Genomic DNA, 17986 nt, shown 5'->3' on the forward strand with positions numbered 1-17986 from the left:
TCTAAATCTGAAGGGCATTGTATCTCAGTGACAAATCATATATTTTTGACACAATGTCCCATTTGTTGTGTAAGAAAGGAGAAAATTGAGGTGTTTGAATACTCAATAGTCATGTTGTGCAACATTTGTGCCAAGCTCCTCTAGAGAAGCCTTATTCATTAAGGTTACTAAATTTATGACAGGGATAAGACACTATGTCTCAAATAAGAAACTATTGTTATACACAAAAACATGGGGAGAAAAATATAAAATGGAATCATCATGCAAAATTTAAAATCAATAAGATAATTCTGGCATAGCTAAATTGATGGAAATAGTAGAAAAACTTAGTTTTAAAAAATGTTATTCATTATTGATAAGAATCGTAGAGAGTGAGAGAAAAATGATAAAGATTAAATATGTTATATTTAATTTAAAATATATATTGTTTATATTTGTTATTTGACTGGGAAATAAAAGATCGAAAACTCTAAATATGTTCTTACGCTTTTTCAATATCATCCGTAAATTTGTAGTTGATTCTGCCTCCTTTCCATAGTCTACTTCTGTCTCTAAAAAAGAGATAATGAGAAGTCCCCCTTCTATTTAGATTTCTCTTATATATTTAGTCTCTGGCAAATTGTTTACAAAAGAAAAAGAAAGAGGGGGATATTTTCTTTTTTGGGTGGTTGGGGTAGCCCACCCCTAAGAAAATAGCTTAAAGCCACCAAATTTTTTTAGCCACCCCCTATTGCTTTTGGTGGGTAATTACCCCCCCCCCCCCCCTGAAATCTGTTTTGAGGGGTGAAGTGTAGCTTCAAATAAGGTTTTTAACTAGTTTTGTGAAGGGTACCACCACCCTGGCAGCTTGGCAAGATAAATTGCCCCTAGGAAAAAAAGATTTTGATATTTACGGAAATATAGATTAAGTTGATTTATTTATTTTATAGAAACTTCACAATTAATTTTAATAAAAAAAAATTTTTCTTTATAATTGGGAAATTTTATTTCTTTGAATAGGCATTGTTTAGACACACTGAGTGCATTGTTTAATTTAAAGGCCATTACAAACTATACCCTAGTAATCTCAAAACGTGCAAGTAAGCAATTAACATTTTTTTTGGCTTACTTAAATGTGCCATTGTGCCATTTTTGTGGTAAATTACTGATAAGCCATAAAGAATACTAATTGCTTACTTATATCAGCATTCTACAACAATTTGGTCTTACTTGTGAGATAAAAGAGGGTGGAGTAAATAAATACTCAGTCATTTACAGTAAAAGTGGCTTATATAAGTTGAAGTGAAGAAAAAGAAGGCGGAGTAATAATTAATCCCTTCCTTCCTGTAAGCAGTTTATGAAAAAAAAGAGAAGATTTGGCTGATATAAGCCAAATAAGCAACAAATGTGATTGATTGCTTATAAGTAATTTATCCAAAAATTGCATGATTTGGTATATAAGCCAAATAAGCATTTATTGTGATTGATTGCTTGTAAGTAATTTATCAACAAATTGGATGATTTGGTATATAAGCCAAAAAAGCATTTATTGTGATTGATTGCTTATAAGAAATCTATCAAAAAATTGTATGATTTGGTATATAAGCCAAATAAGCAATAAATGTGATTGATTGCTTATAAGTAATCTATCAAAAAATTGCATGATTTGGTATATGGGCCAAATAAGCATTTATTGTGATTGATTGCTTATAAGTAATCTATCAAAAAATTGCATGATTTGGTATATAAGCCAAATAAGCATTTATTGTGATTGATTACTTATAAGTAATTTGCATTTTCATTGATTGCTTATAAGTAATATATCAAAAAATTGTATGATTTGGTATATAAGCCAAATAAGCATTTATTATGATTGATTGCTTGTAAGTGATTTATGAAAAAATAGCATGATTTGGTATATAAGCCAAATAAGCATTTATTGTAATTGATTGCTTGTAAGTAATTTTTCAAAAAATTGTATGATTAGGTATATAAGCCAAAAAAGCACTAAATCATGCAATTTTTTGATAAATTACATATAAGTAATCAATCACAATAAATGCTTATTTGGCTTATATACCAAATCATGCAATTTTTTGATAGATTACTTACAAGCAATGAATGAAAATGATTGCTTATTTGGCTTATATACCAAATCATGCTAGTTTTTCATAAAATACTTATAAGCAATCAATGAAAATGATTGCTTATTTGGCTTATATACCATATCATCCAATTTTTTCATAAATTATTTACAAGCAATCAATCACAATAAATGCTTATTTGGCTTATATACCAAATGAGATAAAATCGACCTTATTCGACGTTCACTCAAAGCCCCAAAAATAATGGACTTAAAAGTGTATTAAACTGTATATAAGACATTTGCGAATATATTGATACCATTAATTTGCCTCTTAAATCAAAAAAAGTATGTTTTTTTAATATTTTTCTTTTGCTACAAATCAAATTTCAAATTTGAGTCACCAAAAATCCTAAACTAATTTTTGCTCTAGAAAATCAATTTTTGGAATTAGAAAGTGCTTAATACCTCATTTTAATCGCCTGGCATTGCTTTATAATATATAGGAAATAACTTGGTTGTTTATAGAACAGCTGACTAAAAAATCAAGGTTTTGTGATAAACCCACTTTAGTTGTTTCTCCATAAATGATATTTTTTTTCCAATTTTTTTGGCTGTAAAGAAGCTTTGTATATTCATATAACATCCACCTAAATTTGACTTTTGGTATTTTATTTATAACATCACCAGAGGGAATTGAATTTTGGAAAAAAATATCAATTTATATTTTACACTGCTATGCATTGTTCTTGTTCTTGTTTCTAAAAAATATTTATATTATTAAAAAGAGAATTATTTAACGCTTCTATAGGTATGTTTATCATTTTTCTAGGCTAAATATAACTATAATTACACCATTTTAAAGTTAGACATCATAACATATTAACACAATTATTGAATCGGTCTGTATTATTAAGCTGGCAACCCTTAAAACAGCTGCATTTCATTATCCTATTATATAAAGTAGTAAGCTTTCTTGTCTTCAGCTTAAGATTTTGACAATTACAGTACCTATTGAGTTCTCTGTTTTATGGAAGCTTCTTATAGGTCCCTGGATAGTTTTGGAATTTTGAAAAAAATATCAATTTATATTTTAAACTGCTATGCATTGTTCTCGTTCTTGTTTCTAAAAAATATTTTATAATTATAAAGAGAATTATTTAACCCTTACAGATTGGGGGGGGGGGCTCCAAGAGCCCCCCCCTCTAGTTTTTTCGATCTCATTTTTTTTGTAGGTAAGATGGAGTGCTGTGACTTCATGACTTTTTAAGTTTAGTAATTATACGTCAGCAAGAGTGGATTTTATTAGGATATCTGGTGACGTATGAGGGGATGTACAGACAGACCGGAATACGAGTATAGAGTAGCTTCGATACAATTAAATATCAATAATATAACAAGGTATTTCTAAAAAATACAACATTTATTAAGCAATTAAAACTGGTTAGAATAGGCAGATTAATGGGATTATTATTATAGGATATATTTAATATGATATCAATTAAAGGCTTGGACGTCCTGTTTCTTAGTTAGGTAAGAAACGACGTACTTGAACACGTGGGAAATATAGATACCGCCAGCCTAGACTTATAGGCTTGTATCTAACCGAATGCAGACGGGAGAGAAGTATTCACTCTTTGGCCTGCAACAATCAACTAGCTCTCAACACAGCAGGATGGAGTATAGTGGCGGTTACAAGTGGAGGTCTGACTCAGCCAGAGAAGTATAGGAATGTGGACAGGGATGGGGATACATAAACTTGGATGGTGATTACCACACTCGCCCCCTTCTGAGGGAATATGAAATATTCCCTCACAGTTGACCTGCACGCCTGCTTCTGCGGGTTGCTGTGGTACTCGCAGGTTCTTCGATTGCGGCCATAGCCCTCTCTACGATATCAACAGGATTGGGTTCTGAGGAAGTAGGATCTTCTGGAGCTGCTGGAGGTTCTGGAGCAACAGCATTTTGGAGGGCCAACACGCCCTCACAGGGAGCCGTGGCTACTGGATCTTCAGGGGCAGCGCCAGCCTGCGGATTAACAGGTAGATCAATTCCAGATGGAAAGAGCTCACTGATTTGAGCATCGAGCTCTGTGTCACTGTTTTCCTCTGCAGGATCCAGGTCCTCTGGGTTGCCTTCTCTATCGGTGGGCCTGTACTCATCAGAGCACTCAGAACCGCCATAGTGAGAAATCAGCTCAACTCCATCATCATCTGGCCGGGATACGTCCCCAGCGGGAAGGGATGCCTCTATGGTTGCCACATTCTGCCCAGGTACATTCATAATATTACAACGAGTATTAATATATTTAATTACCCTGTCAGAGTTTTGGTCCAACAGTCGACTAGTGGCCTCAATGACCGTGGTCATTCGTGATTTTAACTCGACGGTCGAGTCCTCAGAGACAGTGCGAATTTTTTCGCGCAAAGTTTTGCGGTTCCGCAGTAATTCTGCGGAAATTTCAATAAGGCGCTTGCCATGTTGTATATATGCTTTCTCAACAAATGAAGCATTGCTAGCAATTTTAGATTCCAGGCTTCTCTGGAAGGGGAGAAGAGCTTCCTCCATTGCATCTTTTACAGTGGAGGATAGGACTTTTTTCCATTCCTCAGCAGTCACCCAAAAAGCCTTAGGCTCAATTTTGCTTTCTGCTAATGTCTCTTTCTTTTTAGGGGGTAATGGAGGCGGTTGAGTTTCCACCTTAGCCTTCTTGGCTGCTGGGCCGCCGCTGCCTGTTGGTGTTGGCGGACGTTTTTCTACCGCTTTTGGGGCTGATTTTACGGCGACTACCTCCAATTCAGGTGAGGCACTACGTTTTGGTGGCGATTCCACCCGATTTTTTTGCGGTTCCCCTCCCCTATTTTGTTCCATTAGAGGCCTGGCCCTAGGCCTGGCTCTATCGGGATATTCGTTGGCCTCTAAATTTTTAGCCTGCCGCAATTTTTCTTGCAATTCAAGGAGTTCCTTTGGAACATCTTTTCTCGCGGTGCGGTAAACGTGGATCGATCTTGAGACGCATTGAAGTTCACTGAGGTTTTCAGGGTTGCGTGGCGGTTTTACTCGTGGCTGATACCTGTTTTCGTCAGGTTCATAGTAGGCTTCCTCAGGGCCGCCCTGGGGATAGCCATGATTGCTGTCATAATAATAGTCCTCTTCATTGTAGAAGGGTGCCTCTTCATATTCTCGACGGTATGAAGAGTGACCGGCCCCATGGGAGTGGTGAAAACCCCTTGAAAAATTCCGCCTGGGATATCCTAAAATAAAAATAATAAACTTAAAATTAAGGGTCATTAATTCCTTATATCGAATAAGGAAATATTTTTACAAAGACGACCTTTAGGGACGACAATCTTATAGGTATATATGTCTGATACAGGTCGTCCGTTTTTGGGGATTAGTTTTCCCCATTATTTGTAAAATCCCGCAATTCGTGTGTTTCACTCGTACCTCCTTCTTTGTACGCGTGAATTTTGGTGCAGGCTAATATGTAAATGATAAAAGCGACGCATAATAACGACCCTATTCCTGTAAGGATGGCTGCTACTACAAGCACTATATGATACCAAGTACTAGATAGAAAATCAACCACCTTATGATATGTTTGAATAAACCAGGAGTCAGTTATTTTTACTTCAAAATTATTGGAGTCTGCGGCAAGTTGGCTGAGGTATAATTCCTCGGCACTTTCTGAGAAATTAGTTTTTTCTAGGCTTTGCCAAGAATGATAAAGAAATAGGCTAATCGGTTTATCCATAAGATATTGGTTTACATTTAGTATTTGCATACCCTGCCCTTGATTCCCAAGGAATTTTCCTTGGTACAAATGTAAGAAAATTGGATTTTCGGAACATTTAGTCGGAGTTAAATGGGTGGTGTTAACCAATCGGCGTGAAAATGGTGATATTCCCATAGTCTTATTATTGATTGAAACCGAGAAATGATCCACAAAACAGGGTAAGTTTTCTCCCAAAGAAACATTGATTTTAAGACTATCGCACTGTATTACTAAATCCAGCTCACCGAGCGCCCTAACTAGTTTTTTACGATGAGTCTGAATACTACTTTTAGACAGAAAATGGTTCTGTAAACAGCGAGTTTCGGGGACAATTAATTTATTATATTGTTGGTAGGAATAGAAAATCTCTAGTGGTAACATGTCATCCTTTTCTTTAGCGTTTAAAAGTGGGAAATATGGTTTTATAGAATTTGTGAACCATACCATTAAGTTATCAATATTAGTTTTGTAATAAAATAATTCGGGAATTAGATTTTCAAAATGTTTTTTATCTTTAAGTTCTAGCGCTAGCGTAATTTGGGGATCGATCACTAGATATTTTTGGGCACCCTGTTCTCCTTCAAATGTAAACAATGAAATATTAAAGATGTCTACCGTTCGCCAAGGAGAAGTGAATTTTTGTGCACTATCAGATTTATCATCTGAGATAATTCTATCGTAGCCTATTCTAAGATTGTGATCTAAACAATTGTTTCCCACCCAGTGACTGCCCAGGTAACAGCCCGCTTTTGTTTGTAATAATTCAACAGGCTCAGCCTGGACCCCTATTTGTTTTTCCTCAAATGTCCCAGGGATAAAAATGCCGTTAATGGTTACGCCGTTTCCTTCGCAGGCGGGGTCTATGCCGTTAAGGAGGTTGTTGGGGTAAGTAAGCGTCCCGTTTACCAGGAAACGCGTATATGACATCTGGTGTTCATACACTGAGACTGATTTTCCTTCAAAGTTAAATATTTTAGTTTTGGACATGGTGTAACAGTCTTCATAAGTTACGAGGCTCGGTATCTCCACGAGTGCTGGAGCAGCAAGGTGGATGTGGCTATATCTGCCACAATACCAGTAATGAGTACTGGTTCGGAGGTGGCAACGAATTCCAGGTATAATTTTTCTTTCAACCTTTTGAAGCAGGTGAAATTGTTTTTGTTCAATTTTGGTAATATTAAGAAACGCAGCGCATTCAGAGATTTTCAAACGCGGATTTTCGTTTGCTACACATTGAGTCGCATCTATTTGTATTATTTCGGACGCATTTGATTTTGCCAAAATAATAAAAAGCCCCAAGAATCCCAAAATAAATTTACCTCGAGCTCCTGGTGCCTTTGCCAAATGATGCTGCATTTTATTTTTTATGCTTCTTGTTTTTCTCTGAAATATGTTAATTAGTTAGTTTTAACATATATTTTTTTTTGTTTATTTTCGTTATTATACATACGTAGATTAAGCTATATACATTTGCCACCTTGGTTTTATATAATTATACATTTTATATACATTTTATTTCTTCCTTTTAATTGGATTATGCAGTCCGATTTGGACATGTATGCGGTTATCCCCCCCTTGTGACCTAGTTTTTCTTTCTTCTTCTAATATATACTTGGGTACTATGCTTTGTTTGTTAACATTAATAACCTTTTCAGGGCTGGATTGTTTGGGTCTTTGTGCGAAGAAAGAAGCCTCGGACGGGACGGTTTCTTCCAAGAAACTATTTTCGACGTGGATGTTAGGACCGGCTGACCGATCTGCGCCAGGGGGTTCTTGGTCTTTGGGCTGTGGCTCAAATGGTGAGTTTTTTTCCATTATATCCCCTCCCCCATCACAATCCACCTCCCCCTGGGGTAAGTCCTGACTAGTTTCAGGGTTTTCTTCTATAAAATCGTCACCATCGTTATCTAGGTAGGTAAAATCGTCATTTTCCATACCTTTATTATCGTTTATTTCGGTTTGCCTGGTATTATCTATGGTCAAGGTTATTTCCTCAGACGGGACAATTTCCTCAATTGGAAAGACGTTAAAGGAAAGTGTTTCCCCCAATAATTCTACTTTAGAATCTATTTTTCGTATTTTATCTCTACTAACAACTTGGTTAGTTTTTATTGGATTTGATCCAAAGGGACTGAGTTCAAAAAGGGCCTCTGAGAATTTTTTTGTTACAATAAAAGGACCCCCATAGAAAGATTGCAATTTTTTACTGACCCCTATCTTGACTAGGTTAAAAAATGCAAAGCATACGTCGTTAACGAAAAGGGGAGATGAAGCCTTCCTAGATTTATTTTGAAACTCTAAATAGATTTTAGATTTTTTGGAAACCTGTGCAATAATTTCTTCCAAATTTTTTAGGTAGTTTAAGTAAGACCTGCAGTCAATGTCCTGCCTTTTCTGCAGGATTGGAGAAAAGAAATCGAGATTGAGAGTTGGTTGTCTGCCGAACATAAGGTAATATGGCGTATACCCCGTTCTTCTAGACGTACTAGAGTTAATTACAAAAGTGGTCAAAGCTAATTTTCTTGCCCAGTCTTTACTTTCGAATCGGTCATCGGATCTTAGACCTGCATAAATGCTTTGATTATGCCTTTCACATGGGTTACTATTAGGGTTTCTTGGGGGAATAAGTTTAGTTTCGATACCTAGTTCATCCATAACTTTTTTGAAAACCTCCCCAGTAAAATTTGTTCCCCTGTCACTCCTCAATGACCGAAATAAGCCGTAGGTGGGTACCACCTGTTCAAGGATGACCTTCACCGTGCTTTCCACGGTGGCGTCCTTGATGGGGTGGGCGATTATGTACCTAGACTAATGGCTGAATGGGTGATAGGTTGTTTATGTTTAGGTACCTGCCCTATTTTTCTTAGGCAGGTAATACAATTTTTGATGCGTGATTCGACAAACTTATTAATTCCTATAAGGAAGAATCTTTCATTTATCTTGCGTGTTGTTTCGTTAACCCCCTTGTGACCTATAGTATTATTATGTGCTAATTCAAAAACTTTATTATATAATCCAATGGGTACGACGGGTCTTTCAATGAATGTTCCATTGCTAAGAGGTTGTCTAAATATTAGAAGTCCTTCCATAACGTATAAATGTTCTATTAATTTAAAAAGGACCTCTTTCCGGCCGGTTAGTTCAGCTTTTTCAAAACTCGACAACTTCTTTTTTTCGAATATCCACCTACGAATTTCAGATAATACTTGATCTTTTGTGTTTCAGATTGCCAAACATTGTGCACACCGACTTCCGAAGCCGCATGTAACTCAAAAATCTGGTCTTGGTATGGGCAATCCTGTTCATAAGGATCCAAGGTAAATGAGCTAGTACATTTTTCACAATCGGTTTCCTTATGTTCTTTGCATAAAAATTGCCCTCTAGATAGATTGTCGGCATTGCAATGGTCCCTACCCTTCCTATGAATTACTGTAAAGTCAAAACTTTGGATAAAGAAAATCCATCTCAGAGTTACACCATTTATTGTTCCTTTTTGCCATTTTTTGTAATGAACTAAGGAAATCGAATCTGTACGCACAATAAAGTTTCTAAATCTTAAGTAATGAAGAAAGGTTTTAAGAACAAATACTAGACATGCTAATTCGCCTTTATAACTTGGATAATTTTTCTCTGCCCCGTTACATTTTTTGGAACATATTCCAATAATTCTTTCTTCCCCCCCCTGGTTTTGGCTGAGAATTCCAGCGAAATAACTTGTAGAAAAATCTACGTCTACTATAAAGGGGTTAGGATTATCCCACTGGGGATAGCCTTTACTTATAGAATTTGAGAACATATTTATGAAATTTTCCCAATCTTTTGATAGGGAATTGGTCCATTCGATAACTTTATCGTTTCTGTGTTCGTCTAGTGTACAAGAATTTTTTGCATAGGATGGGAAATAGGCCCTATAATAATTGGAGAAGCCCAGGAAACGCTGGAGTTCCTTGCCTGTCCTGGGCCTGCTCCAATTTTTAATTTGTTCTAAATATGCGGGGTTCATTTTAAGTCCTTGGGAACTGACTATATGACCTAAATATGTACATTCGGATGTGAAAAATTTACATTTGGCTAGATTTAACTTAAGTTTTGCTATTTTTAGGACTCCGAAGAGTTTTCTGAGATGCTTCAGATGTTCCTCAACATTCTTTGAGAATATAATAAGATCATCAAGGTAAGAAATTATAAATTCGTATAAGCCAGGGATAAGGGTTAGGACTCTGTCCATCAAATGGCAGAAAACACTTGGCGCGTTACACAGTCCGAACGGCAGTTTCTTGAAAAGATACTGCCTGTTAAGGGCTGTGAACGCTGTCAAGTGTTTACTTTCCTCCGAAATGGCTAGCGCATGGAATGCGCTAGTCAAGTCGAGGGTGGTAAATACATTGCCAGTGCCTAATTTTTCTAAATTACTAGAAATCAAGGGAAGGGGCCAATTAATTTTTCGTGTTACACTATTAAGCGCACAAAATCGATAACGAACCTAAGCTTGCCTTCCCCCCCAGCCGTTGGTTTTTTCTTTACCGCAAAGATTGGGGAGGACCACTCGCTGTAGCCCTCCTCAATGACGCCCCCCCTTAGCCAATTTTCAATTTGTTCTTTTAATTTGGCTTCGTATAATGGGTTTAATTGAATGTTTCTAGCCTTAATAGGTTTAGCCCCGGAGATCAAGTCTATTTTATACTGTAAGAGATCGCAGTTACCGATATCGGCATCGTCAACCGAAAATATATCGAAATGATCAAGGCATAATTTTACTACCTTTTCCTTCATCCCTGGGTTATTTTTGATAAGATCACTATTTTCTAAGTCTAATTTTTCTTTAATGAATTTAATTCTTTTAAGAAGTGTAGTTCCTGACAATTCATTTACTTGATTAATACTTTTATTGCAGGAATTTGGGGAATCTGATTCGAATTCAAAGCAATATCCAACTTTAACGTTATTCAATAAGGTAATATTTTTTCCTGCTAAATTGACAAAATTTACCCAACATTCTCCCTTCTCATTTACATTATAAATACCCTCCATAAGCATCAAGCCGTTATGGCTTGTCATTTTAGAATTATTTGGGGATATGTACAGCTTCCTATTTTTTTGATGGATAGGTATTGTTATCACTGTTGTATTCCCCCCCGGCAAGAATGTTGTTTTCTTTGCTAATTTTACGCATGTTTTATTTTGTTTTAATGTCCCAGTCCCCCCCTGGTTACTCCAATTTATTCCTGGGATAAGGGAGTTTTGTTCCGTATGAACATTATTTGTAGGAATCAGGGGTATGTTTTTACTTTCTTCAACTATGTTAATTGTTGAATTTTCTATTGGGATTTGCTCGCCAGTAGGGAGCTCAAAGGACAACTTATCTAATAACAAATTAATTCGATTAACTTTGAGAAATTCATATCCTAGATTTATAATTTTAGACGTTGTTTCAGGGATGTAAAACGTTTCTTCGAATATTTTATCTGACCCATCAAAGCTGAATTTTAAACTTACGTGTCCTATGATATTTACTGGTTTTAAATCTACAGACAGAGCGCTAAGATTGGCAGGGGTGAATGTGATTTTATTATCATCTAAGATTTCTTTAGAAATAAGGGACCTAAAGTTGTTTCCTGTATCCACTAAAGCGTGTTGCAGGAATTCCCCCCCCACGGGATTAAGAACTTTTAGTTTTGCACAGATAGGCATTATAAAATAACTTATATTTTTAGTCGAAGCCTAAGATGCATATTTTCCAAGATCCCCACCTCAGCGGTTAGACGGTGGTAATCCTCACACAGAGATTTCCTGTGTTCCAGGTATAGTTGTCTGTCGAATTGTTTCAAATAATGAAATGTTTTAACAATATGGTTAATTGTTAAAATAATTTTATATAACTTTCTGGGTTTCATTAAGTTTTTTATTAAGCGCTTTTCAGCTCCAGAAATTTCTTAATAAGCATGAGAATGTTGATAGTTCTAAAGAAACTACTAAACTTTAATACGGGTCCTTATTTATATACTTGGATATATGATAAAAACCTATCGGAATGAAATTGAACTAAAAAGTTTTCGAAAGATTGAAAGGCTACAAAGTAGCTTAAAAATAAGTGTTCAGCTTGCAACTAACAAGACATTAAAAACAGACTGACTTATTTTTTGATTTATATCTGTATTTATACAAAATATGGTTTTACTAGTTAGTATTTGATTCACAATATCAAATAATATAAAGTTAGCACTGAATTACAGCTCAAAAAATATTAGATATGGCTAATATAATAAAGAGGGTCAATGATGACTGATTTATTATTCTGATATTGTTAGTATTTATACTTAATTTTTCCACCTATGGGGTAGAACAAGTTTATATATTTACTAAAGTATAATTAATGCTGGATATCAGCTTCAAAAATAAGATGTGGTTTGTAGTAACTGCTTTGATAGTAACTGGCCTTGATTAATAATATGCATTCACTTTTATATAGACCTTTTATTCCGCTGGTAATCCTAGCGGAAGCTAATAGAACTAAGTTTATTTTATTCTGCTAGTAATCCTAGCGGAAAATAATTTAATCAAAATGTTTTAAGATTTTATTAATCACGTTTTAAGTGATTAAAGTTTTTTTTAATTTTTAACTGCTGCTTATTTGCAGCTCAAAAAATCAGAGAGTAAATGATAACAACAAAGAACTGAAGGACAACTGAATTAGATTTGGAAATTTGCTCGTATTTATACAGATTTTCCAGTAGACCCCCCCCCTTTCTTATTATTTACTTATACGGACCGCGGTAGCATTCTAGGCGACATCTTTCGGATACATAATAAATTAAATATAGTTCTATTATTGTCACTGTACAAAATGCAATAATATTTATCCATATGAATAAGTTATTATACATAATTGCTGAAATATTTCAGCTACAAAAATCAGAGGCTAAGAGTGTGCAACTCTCAGATAAAATTGATACTGAGGATTTAACTCAAAAATCATTGTTTATATACAGATAATTCGCTTAAGGTCCCCTAGCGGTTAAAAATTGAACTAGAATGTTTTAGATTCTAATATATATACACTCAAAATATACGATATTTACATTTTAGATAGATCATGCGATATTAAAAATAAATACTACTAAATAGAAAATAGGTATTCACTTGTTAGCTTCTTGATAAAGACTATTAGATTTTAAAAAATGGAAATATTAAGTGCATGTGAAATGCTCCTCAGGTTACTTCCCTATTTCCCCCAATTTCCTGTATCAGCTACATTTGGATAGGGAAAGGAGGGGGAGGAGTTTATTTTGTGTTGCTTAGTCAGACTTAATAATAACAATTTGTTTTATTTTTTCGCGCCAAAGCATTGCTTGGCAAGGGATATTTGATATTAAGGAATTTGCAAGTTTAGCTTGGCATGGGATATTTTGTTTATCTTTCATATCAAAATATGAAATTCATTCAGCAAATTTTTATTTTCTGGGATAGGGACAATTAATATCGCATAAATCCACTTATTTTTTACATTTAGTGGACGTGATTTTTAACAATCGCTTGTACATATTTATCTATTTCAGATTCCTCGCTGGCTTCCTGATCCATTTGGTTGATAGTTTTGCGCGCATACTGCTCAGGTATTTTATTACTATTACTTGGAGCTTTTCTAGGTGTGAATTTACTCCGTGTTTTACCAAAGCGGGACTCAGGATGTGGGGGCTCCCCAGCTTTCTTTTTGTTGCAATTCTGCACTACATGGCCAGGGATATTACAATGCCAGCATTTAATATTTTTACTCCTCCCATTAAAGGCTCCTATAACGCCCTCGATTTGATCCCAAGCAATAGGATCATCCTCATGATCTACCCAAGAGGGAACCTCGTCAGGTTCTTCGGTTAAGTTTTCCTTATACATTGCCGTGTTAGTGGGGATATTATCTTCGATAATGCTGATTATGGGTTGTTTTTTCGTTTCCGCAGAATTTTTAGGTAGGAACATTTCCATGGCTTGGGAATAGCAAGCCGAAAGGTTTTCCTTGCTAATATGACCAGACCCATCCCAATTGACGTATCTTTGTCCGAGGTTAATAAGTTTATTTAAGTAAGCGTTGTAATCGTCCAAAAATTGCATACTCTCAACGTAATTGGCCATGTCCATGGCAAGGTTGGTATACAGCAGATTTTTGCTAACGTTAAGATAGAATTCTTTCCACTTCTTTTTAGGTATGAGGCCAGGATTCATGAGTTTGAACACCCTAAGTTTGTTTTCAAAATAGGTGTCAAGGGGTTGATTAGTCTCCTGTTTTAGGTTGTAGAAGTACTGCGAGGCTACTTCTGGATCCGAGAAAGGAGTGACCAGCCTCCTAATCATCAGGTAATAACTTAAGGCAGATAAGGCCTGATTTCTTTCAGGCGTAATTAGGTCTCCTAATCGTTCCCCTCTAGAGTCATAAATTCGCTGGTATAAAATATCCTTGAAAAGGATTGGGTCACAGATTCTGTATGTCTTTGCAACCCTCCACATATTAGAAAAGAAATTATCAAAGTCGGCCCTGCCGTCCCACCTAGGGGCATCCCTTGCAAAATCGGAATCCCATTTTTGTCCCTTAATAAAGCATTCTTTAATAAAGTCATCGTCGGCGGTGCTAGTTGTTGCCGCCGCGGATGTGCCTGTGTTTGGCGTGTTTCTTGTAGAGGGTCTTGTTGCTACATTGGGTGCAGACCGTGTAGGTCTACGGAGGGGCTCTAACGACTTAATCCTATCAGGGATAAAGGGAATCCTTTCTAATAAGGTTTTTTCATATTCCGTTAGAGAAGTTTCTCTTACATTCATCCAGTTGTCATTATCCGCCGGACCTATAAAGCCTACAATTGAATAGGCCATACAACCTGGGGCTGTCATCCTATCCTTGGCGACCCATTCGACCACGTTTATCTTTTGCTGAACCGATATCCGGTCATAAAAAGTGGCATTAATTGAATCATCACCTATGGTGTTAAAATGAGTCATGTTAAGACTTTCGTTTAACATTTTTTCCGCAAACAATGGGCCAAGATTTCCGTCCGCTGGGAGTTTTGATACTCTACGTTTTAGATCTAAGATGTCGGTGTCGGCTAATAATCTGCGATGTGATTCCGTGTCCTTAAACCCTGCCCATTTTGTTTCTATTTCGAGCTTCATAATCTCGGATTCTTGTTTTATTATATCTCTATAATGTGACGAGTATTCGTTTAACTTAACATTTAACGCTTCCGATATGAGTTCTTTGATTTTTTCAGGAGAAAGCGGGTCAGCTTGCTGCTGCGAGGTACCAGGGACGGCTGGAGCCGGCGGAGGCGGCGGATTTTTGGTTTTATCATTATCCCCTTTCTTGGCATTATCGGTCATGGTGCTGGAGTGTAGTGTTCGTTAACACTGATTTGTCTACCACGAAACTTTTTTAAGAACTTGGGAATATCCCTTTCTTCCTGTTTTAAGGAGAAAATATGGAAATGTGTGAAATTAAATACTAGTGTGAAAATAAAAGGCGGGTTCCTTTTTATCTTTATTTGGCAGTTTGCCACGAAATAATTATTAGAAATATTCTGTAACAAATTGTTACTATAAACTGTTTCCGTGAATAAACTTAGTTATCAGGAAAATATTAATTTCACTTTGCAATCGAAGCTACTTTACAATTTAATTTTGTCTGTACGTTAATAATTATCTATACCTTCCCCCCTCAAAAATTGAGTGGTAGACAAGACTGCGCCAAAATGACGTATGAGGGGATGTACAGACAGACCGGAATACGAGTATAGAGTAGCTTCGATACAATTAAATATCAATAATATAACAAGGTATTTCTAAAAAATACAACATTTATTAAGCAATTAAAACTGGTTAGAATAGGCAGATTAATGGGATTATTATTATAGGATATATTTAATATGATATCAATTAAAGGCTTGGACGTCCTGTTTCTTAGTTAGGTAAGAAACGACGTACTTGAACACGTGGGAAATATAGATACCGCCAGCCTAGACTTATAGGCTTGTATCTAACCGAATGCAGACGGGAGAGAAGTATTCACTCTTTGGCCTGCAACAATCAACTAGCTCTCAACACAGCAGGATGGAGTATAGTGGCGGTTACAAGTGGAGGTCTGACTCAGCCAGAGAAGTATAGGAATGTGGACAGGGATGGGGATACATAAACTTGGATGGTGATTACCACACTGGTCTGTGTCGGTAGTGGTGTCCGGTCAAAGTCGGTTGGGTAGCACCAAAATTAGAAACAAATTCTAAAAAAATCTTAATTTCTACATTATGACTTTTGTGTATAAGGAGAAACCTAAAATTTTTTTGGTGAATACTTAGATATCAATGACCTCTGAGAAAAAATGTGTTATGACCGTTTGACCGCTCCCTGACCGACTTTATGACCGATTTTTGTCCGGCTTTTACTACAGACATATATCATGAATATCGTGGCTTCTATTACAGCTAGAGTCCTATAAATTTTTTTTGTAAATCCTTGAGCAACATCAAACAGATAAAAATATTAATCGGCGCCGCCAACCGCCCTTTTACTGCCGTAACCGTGGAAAATGGCGGTTTCCGTTTTTTGGCGATGATCAGAAAAAGTAATTTTTTTGATATGAAAATTAAAAGTTCGTCCTAAAATTTGGTCATCCTAGCTGCAAAATTGGCCGCTTTACAGCTGTTTTAAAATTTAGCAGCTGGCCGCTAAAAAGCGGCTAAGGAGCGGCCTGGCTGCTATGACTAGAAAAAGTAATTTTCTCTAAGAATACACATGAACCACCAGAAAAAAAATTTACGTCTTTATCTGTAACAGGAGCCGAGATAGAGGGGGGGCACTTGGAGCCCCCCTCCCCCCCCCAATCTATTAAGGTGGGAATTGGGGCCCGAGCTGTAAGGGTTAATGCTTCTATAGGTATGTTTATCATTTTTCTAGTCTAAATATAACTATAATTTCAGTATTTTTTAAACATCATTATATTAAAGTTATTGTAATTTTAAATAAAATATCAATATCAAGAACTATTGGAACAATTTTTACCTTGCAAAACAAGGTGTTATAAAGTGTAAGATCCCTCACAATACCTATCTGTCTGTCTATAATGCATTACACATGTAATGCTAATAAAGAGGATGCTATAAGAGTGCTATTATAATGTGAACTTCTCATAATTGAATGGGCTTCCTGAAACCAGAGACCATGAAGTTGGCCTAGTCACTACAAGGGGGAGTGCAGGAATATCCAGGGGGAGGTGCTTGCAAAAGGGTGATTTTTTTAGGGATGGGGGTAATCACCCCCTATAATATATTATGGGGGGTATAAACCCAGCCGAGCGCTGCAGCCATAGTCATTATTTTGTAGACAGAGGTATAAAAAATTTCAAAATTGTAATATTATTAAAATAGCAGTCACTCCTAGGTTTTATTTAAGCAATGTCCACTCCAATGTTTTTTACTCCGACGTTTGTCCACCTCAATGTTTGTCCACTCTGACATTTGTCCCATTCCTACATTTGTCCACTCCGATGTTTGGGACTCCTGCATTTGTCCACTCCGATGTTTGTCCCACTCCTGCGTTTGTTCCACTCTGACGTTTGGGACTCATGCATTTGTCCCTCCAATGTTTTTCCACTCCTACATTTGGCATGGAACCGATTATTGGTTGGGGTGCTAGTTTGATTCCTAGATTTTTAAGTTTTCTGGATTTTTTACTTCTATTAAAAACAATTTAAAAGGCTGGGTTTTTACCCCATATAATATATTATAGGGGGTGATTACCCCCATCCCTAAAAAATCACCCTTTTGCAAGCACCTCCCCCTGGATATTCCTGCACTCCCCCTTGTAGTGACTAGGCCAACTTCATGGTCTCTTGTTTCAGGAAGCCCATTCAATTATGAGAAGTTCACATTATAATAGCACTCTTATAGCATCCTCTCTATTAGCATTACATGTGTAATGCATTATAGACAGACAGATAGGTATTGTGAGGGATCTTACACTTTATAACACCTTGTTTTGCAAGGTAAAAATTGTTCCAATAGTTCTTGATATTGATATTTTATTTAAAATTACAATAACTTGAATATAATGATGTTTAAAAAATACTGAAATTATAGTTATATTTAGACTAGAAAAATGATAAACATACCTAT

General features: G+C 36.1%; 1 protein-coding gene across 1 annotated transcript in view; it reads right to left on the minus strand.

Moving 5' to 3' along the window:
* Nucleotides 1-17986, minus strand: part of LOC145329138 (zinc metalloproteinase nas-14-like) — a 53160-nt gene that overhangs the window by 5983 nt on the left and 29191 nt on the right. Inside the window, exon 2 of the mRNA XM_080173189.1 lies at nucleotides 486-551. Coding sequence (XP_080029315.1) covers nucleotides 486-551 — 66 coding nt within the window. The remainder of the gene's footprint in view (nucleotides 1-485; nucleotides 552-17986) is intronic.

The sequence above is a fragment of the Acartia tonsa genome, chromosome 9 (assembly GCF_053477335.1).
Source record: "Acartia tonsa isolate MP-2025a chromosome 9, ASM5347733v1, whole genome shotgun sequence".
Taxonomy (NCBI): domain Eukaryota; kingdom Metazoa; phylum Arthropoda; class Copepoda; order Calanoida; family Acartiidae; genus Acartia; species Acartia tonsa.